Below are 7,134 nucleotides of genomic sequence, written 5' to 3'. Positions count from 1 at the left end.
GTTAAATGGAATATGTTTGTGCTTGACATTAGACACGTGCTTAATACCTTGGCCTTAATTTCTGAATGCCTGTCTTTAAATGTTTCTTGCAATATCCTAAAAGTAGGTGAAATGCTGTAGAAAGGCTAGGTTGACTAATGCAGTTAGAAACAAACTTTTGAAACTTTTAATGAAAATATAAATAGGGTTTCAATATACCTCATTAAGGGGTTACACAGAAAATGCAGCTTCTAGACTGCAACTGTGTCTACTGTATCTCGCACTCAATGTGTTGCTTTGTCAACCTACACATATCCACAGTTTAAATTAATGTGGGTTAACCTTATGGTGAAGTTAGAAAGTAACAGACTAGCTTATCGGTCCAAGAGAAAGGTTAAAGTGGGAAAGAAAAATCAGGCATGAGGAAGTAAATTAAACTTTTATTCTGCTATACAGATTTATATTTGAGAGCTCACAACTGAGCCCAAATTCTTGGGTATACAATATAGAAAGCAAGAGCAATGAAATCGAACTCAGACAAATACCAGGAAATCACGAACAGGCTGCAAAATCTGTTTTTCCATTAGTGAAGTTGTAAACACGTGTGCCAGTGGTAAACTACCTATCTACAATCAAATGGCATAATAGTTCCCATGTACTGACTGCACATAGTCTGGATTACTTGAGAGTGTCCATGAAATCCATCACAGCACCTTGATGTCTGAAAGCCAGACATCTCATACTACAGATGACAGGTGGAACCTGCTCATATAATGCATCTTTTAGGCTTTTGCCTCTGGTGAAGTAGCTCTATTTTAATCCTAAACCAGGAGTGGGGCAATTTCCATTGGTTACATTAACAGATGACTGTTGAATAGTTAAGTTATCAATGTCTCCACCCAGAAATTTTGCCTGCTGGTAGTAGCAGTGAGTGTAGGAGGGGAGGGAATTGGTGTGAGTATCATTTACGTGGGGAGAGAAACTGTGTGAATCTTGTTTAGATGCTTATAAAAGATGCATGTTTCCACCAGGCTTTAAAGAACAGAAAACCCATCAGTGCAATCTTAAAATTTTAAGGATTGCAAAACTCAATAAGACGTTGTTCAAAAGTAGCAAATTCATGGTATTTCTGTAATACTGACTACATTGCTCAAGAGAAACTGTATATTGGAGAAGGTAAAAATATAATGACTGCTGGTCTTACCATAGATATATTTTTAAATTAACTTTTTTCCCCTCAAAAGATGAAAATAAAATATAACTAAATAACGTAAGCAGACAGATTCATACAAGGGCCTGATTGGCACTAAAATCTCTTTCAAAGAAAATATTTAGAATGGACTCTGGTACCTGAAAAACAGCTTATAAATACCAGACAAAGAAAGGACTGGAAACAGAGTCAAAGTTTACCTGGACTGTGAATATACCATGATCCTGTGTTATCACTCTCAGTTACAAAGTTAATTTTCCAACACCAAAGGAACAGTTTTAATCATTTTTCCATAATTAAAACAAAGGATTATAAGTGCAACTTCATCTTCATTTCAGATCGCGGAGATCACCGTGGTACCGTCCACTACAGAATTCCTGTTGAAGCTTACTTGTCCGAACTTTTGCGCGGCCTGCGAAAGCTGGACATGTTTTCATTCAGTGCATAGATCCTTCGGGAGAACTCCTCAAACTCCCCTAGAACTTGATCATCACATTCCACTGCCACAGCATGGTCCACCGGGATGCAGTTAAAGGCTTCTAACTGATCGCCAGTGCTGAATCCTGTTGCTTCCATCCCAATTATTTCCTCTGCCTGCTCGACAGTGCAACAAAGATCAGTGCTGAGGGGCGGATGGAACTCGCATGGCTGCTCACTGCTTGCGCTGCCAGTGCATTCACTAGGCAGAAATGTTCCATTTATTGCACTAATACGTCCCAGGAAAGACTCCTGCTGGTCTTGGACATTATTCAGACTCCCATTTTCTGCATTTAAACTGTCACACAAATCCTCTCTTTTTTTGTTGGTTTCTTTTGAGAAGTCCAAGGAGGTATCTAAGGATGAGGCTGGAGATCCAGATTTTTTATCTGACTCTTCTACAGGGGCTGCAATGGCAACAGGCTGTGCTAATGCAGAGTTATAACTAGGAGGGGGGGTTTTGTACTGTAGTCTTTCATTTTCCGAGCTGGCTCGTTTCCGGTGTCCCTTATCTGGAGAAGGGGGCCCAGTAGATAAACTAACATCCAAGCCCCCGAAGGTAGAACTTTGTCTCTTTGGAACTGGAATTGCACTAGAAATATGATGCCGATCGCTATAAGATAAAAAATGACAAAATCATAGTCAGTGTGTGATCACAGCACAAGGGGTTATAACCAGAAGAGCATCATTTCAGGGCTATGACAAATGAATTACTACTGAGCTCAGACAACCTATTACTTGAGGACTTCTAGAGCAAGACCAGCAAGTTTGGCCCTAGAGTGTTGGCACCCAAAATGTATCACTTAACGCTGTACACTGCAGAAGACATCCCAAGTTACAACTTCACTGACAAAACTAAAGCTCAGCTGGGGTGTATGTAGAAAACTCCCACTGTCTAAATGTCAACCAACCAAGAAACTATCATGTTACACTGATTCATATAATTACCTTAAAGTTTTCATTATCATGAAATCCTTCAATAAGCAATCACTGCAGTTGGAAGCACTATTTCGAGTAGAAGTTCCCAAAAGCATAGCCTATTGTGAGATTTCAGGAGGTATTGCACAGGATCTTGACTGTTATAAAATTAACTTGTGCTAGCAGTATAAGGGCTTGTAAACACTACAGAGAAACTATGGCCATCAGAACTCTAAGTATTGTTGTTGTTAGCAAAAAGCCAGCATTAGCTCCTGACCAGCAAAGACAGAAATGAGTAGTGGTGAGCCACACTATCGATTAAAATCAGTTTACATGTTACTCTACTCCACAATAAGTTTCTGAAAAGTGATTTGTAAAATACTTCAAATGCTCCAATTATCTGTATTTATTTTTTACATTAAATGAACATTAGCAACACAGCCTTCGCAAGCAAATTTATGATAGCAATAAGCAAATATGGCAGTGGTTAATAGTGGGAACGCTGCCCATGAGGAAACTGAAGTCAGCGACTCAGTTCATATTTGTTGGCAAAAAGACATTCTTTGGTAAACTGTTTGATTACTAAAGCTCTTGGGATATAGAGAACACATTTCACCTCCAAGTAACCAATTCCAATACAGCCATTACCAATCCCCTGAACAACTCAATCCCCTAACACTGTTGGCACATGTGACCTCCAAAAATCAGTCAAGTTTGAACAATACTCCCCTTTCCATTCAAGGGCTGATGCGCTTTGTTACTTCCATGCTTACTGTGGAGAGTACACAGCACTTTTCACTTGAACTCAAGTCGCTTTACAAAAAAAAGTAAGAATCCCAACTTGGGGAAAATGTGGCACGGAGAGAAAAATTACTTGTCCAAAGCTATAAAGAGAGTCAGTGACAGAGCTGGGAACAAAACCCATGTTTCCCAATTCCCAGGCCAGTGCCTTATCTTCCGGACCTCAGTGCTGCTTCGGGCCTCCCTTACAGCAAGCTTTTTTTGAACACACCTTTCATTAAGTTTCCATTTATAAACTTTTTACAAACAGTTAATAAATGAATAGATGTTATAAATATCTTACAGAGTAACATGTGTTCTAGAGGGTTTCAGCACACCAGGGGATGGCGTTATAGATGATCATAAGCCATCCCTACTGACCTGGTGGACTCCAACCATTAGCCATTTGTTAAAACGCCAACCATTTAACAACCCTTTATATTATCGATTTGTAAATAGAACCTTCATACCAAGTGCAACCCCCTTTTTTAAAAAAAACTGATGAAGACTGCAAGCAGGCTGTATATTTTAGTCAAGTATACCAGGGGTAGTCTATTTCACCTTTTTTTGTTACTCCTTTTAGCTTTGGATTCAGTAAACCACCACCAAACACTCAGCACTAAGTATAAGATATTAGGTTCCTCAAATCCTAGTAAGTTTTCCTTTCCTTCATTTCCTCTGGGTTTGCTGAGCCTTCCCTGTGAGATGGGAGCCTTAGTCTGAGAAACAAAGGAACAGAGGGGAAGAACGGACTGCTGTGTTTTCAGGAAGTTTCACGCCGCCCATTTAAAAAATATAGTCAAATAGGTTTTATATAAAGCATTTTGCTCCGCATGAAGCTGTAACATGTTTATGGCTATGTTACATATCTTAGAGATTTACTCTGAGCCCTGAGGGTTTATGAAGACTCAAGGCCAGACCACATTTCTTAAAGCATTCCTTGGCAAACTGTTTGGAGCTGACGGAAAGGGGCATGTCATTCTGAAGTTGTTTATGTGAAGTAATATTCTCATCTAATAAATAAATAGCTATAAAAGACAGTCACATCTGACTGCTCATTCACTGTTTAACTGCAAGGGTCTGTCTGGTCATTTAAGAAATAGCAGCTAGTTTTTAGTATAAAATGAAAGCTTACGTATTGATAAATGAGAATACTATCTTCTGCCTATTTCTAGATATACTGGATAACTACATGGTAGAAAAAATTATTTCCTTCATGCATCTAGTGAATGGTCCCTTCTTGCATCCTTTTCCCAACAGATCTAGTAGCACATGCCACTTGACCTGACGGAGGTGGGGTGGGGGTGGGGGGGTTGAACTCTGAATGTTGGCTGCCCAGTGAGGGGCTGAGCAGAAGAGAGCCAACGCCCCACTTGAAGTGCAGAGCACAGGGGAATAGACTTTCCTAGTCTGATGCCACTGCCATGAGCGTTGCTGGAAGAGGCCCATCTGTCGGTTGGGAGGAAGAGGTAGACAGAGCCTGGCCTTTTCCCATCAGTCTTGGTGGTGAACGAGAGCTTCACAATTGCAGCACCATTTGCTTAGTGAAGCAGGAATTTGGGTACAGCTACACTTGTGACACTGTCATCTGCCTGCCCTACAAGGAGTGTATAGCATCTGTCTTCAGCAGAATCAGAAGTTGAACAGAAGAAAATGGAGGAGCCAGTCTGTACAGGGAACTCACTCAGCTGCGTGGGGAGAAGAGACATGGAAGGCAGTGATTTGTCACTAACCGTTCAAACTGCAGAAAGAAACCCACTAGTCCAGACCATCAAAAGCATTGGAGCAGGACCAAGAACATGTGCACCATTATTTACACAGCCCAAGAGTATGCCATGTGACTCAAAGCACAAACTGCACATGGCTTACAATCTCACTTCACAAAGGGGCACCCCAGGAACAATGTTCCAAAATTATTTTGTGTAGTCTGGATGAAGACAGAGTGACCACTGTTTAGAATGGGCTTTTCATGTCTTGATCTATTTGATAAGTCTGCCTTCTCCATCACTAAATATATACACAATCTATTTTAAATGGTAATGTTTAAAAAAAACTATGCCAGAGGAGGGGGGGAAAATCATTTATATGCAGCCCAGCACTAATCCTTTCAACCTCCAGTGCAACTCTTATTTCCCCTCCCTTCAAAAAGGTAGGCCACTCCATCAATTGATTCCAACATTAATTTATTCTGTAAAATTCAAAGATGAAATCATGCTCCTTGGGTTCTATAACAATGTCAGGGTCAATAGTCAAACAAGAATCTCTTCCTGCTAGTTGGAACCCCAGGAGAACCACATTGTCCAAAGAAGGGAAAGAAAATACTGCTTCAGACCAAAAAGAGCTAGACCAGCAATTGTGGAACTAAGCCAAAATATTCAAACAAAATAAGGCATGCCTCTTACAGCAGAAGGAAAAAACACGGCAAGATAGGGCATATATTTTAGAAAACTTGTTCGTGCTAGGACACAATGGCAGCTGCATAAACAGACATGCCACATTAACTATATTGCAGACATTTAGTGAATAAAGGGTCAAAAACAAGTTTAATAAAACCAGAGAAAGTTTTCTGGGTTTGTTCTTTTTTAAAACGATGGAACACATTTATAAGACCAGACTTTTTCACTGACACGTGATGGGTCGATGCGATAAAAGAGGTTGTTCATCGGCAAAAATAAGTAACTTCCTTTCCTTGCAAGTAGATCAAGTGTGCAGACAGAGATGTACACTAAATGATCCTAACAGTCTAATGCAGCAGCAATGCAAAATTAATTTCTAATGATTACGAAGTTACTTCTCATTTTTTTAGAATTTGAGTATGCACAGGCTGCTGTAGCTTCTCTAGGTCTACAGGAAAGTCATGTCTGGCCATATTTCTTGAACAGTAAACAGAAGAACGAATGCACTGCATCGGAACACTTTTACAATGCTCAAAATTATGGGAGGGGCCACAGTACATAAGATACAGTCCCTCCGCCTCAACAGTTTACAATTTAAGGCCCTGATCCTGCAATCAGATTAATCAAGGCAGAATCTTAAGCCACTCTGCTGAAGCCAATGGGAATCTACCCATATGAATCTGATGGTAGGAGCAGGTCTAACTTCAGATATGACAAAAATCAGAGCTGGGAAGTTGGGAGAGGGGTTACAGAGAGAATTGCTAAGTTATTTGGCATTTGCTACTGTTCACCACACTAACACATAGTTCATGTAAATAAAACAGGGCTTACATTTAGAAGAGTTTACAGATATTAAATTGCTCTAAGCAGGAAATCAACTTGATCATTCTGCCGCAGGACATTCATCCCATCTGGAGTCAGCAGAACAATGAAAAAAGGGCTAAGTGTACTGCTGTTCTAGGAACATGATGTGCATCAAGGAGGGTGGTGGGAGAATGATCAATGAACTGTATTCTCAAAATGATGGTCAGACTGGAGACTGGGGGCAAACAGTATAATAAACTGCAGCCACAAGCCAGGTGTTTCAATTGTAAGCTCCTTGGGGGCAGGGCTGTGTCCCTATACTTCTGGTTCAATAATTAAAATAAAGGTACTATACTTCCCTATTCTGCACTGGATTCAGACTGGCCATAGGCTAAATGAAATATACAAATTTAGGGAACATACAGGAGCAAATAGCTAAATAAAACAAATAGGACAATTAAGGGCCAAAAATCCACAACTAGAATAATTAAAATTACAAAAAAGTGCTGGAAAAATATCATGTGAGTATTCTCACTGCAACAAGTTTAGGACAAATTGGTGTAATTCCAC

General features: G+C 40.0%; 1 protein-coding gene across 1 annotated transcript in view; it reads right to left on the bottom strand.

The window, feature by feature from the left end:
- Positions 1-399: 399 nt before the first annotated feature.
- UVRAG (UV radiation resistance associated) overlaps positions 400-7,134 on the bottom strand; it is a 164,277-nt gene continuing 157,542 nt past the window's right edge. The window contains exon 15 of the mRNA XM_084646724.1: positions 400-2,279. Coding sequence (XP_084502850.1) covers positions 1,577-2,279 — 703 coding nt within the window. The 3' untranslated portion in view covers positions 400-1,576. The remainder of the gene's footprint in view (positions 2,280-7,134) is intronic.

Source organism: Lepidochelys olivacea (genome assembly GCF_965140295.1).
Source record: "Lepidochelys olivacea isolate rLepOli2 genome assembly, chromosome: 1".
NCBI lineage: Eukaryota > Metazoa > Chordata > Testudines > Cheloniidae > Lepidochelys > Lepidochelys olivacea.
This window is presented reverse-complemented; position numbering and strand designations above follow the sequence as displayed.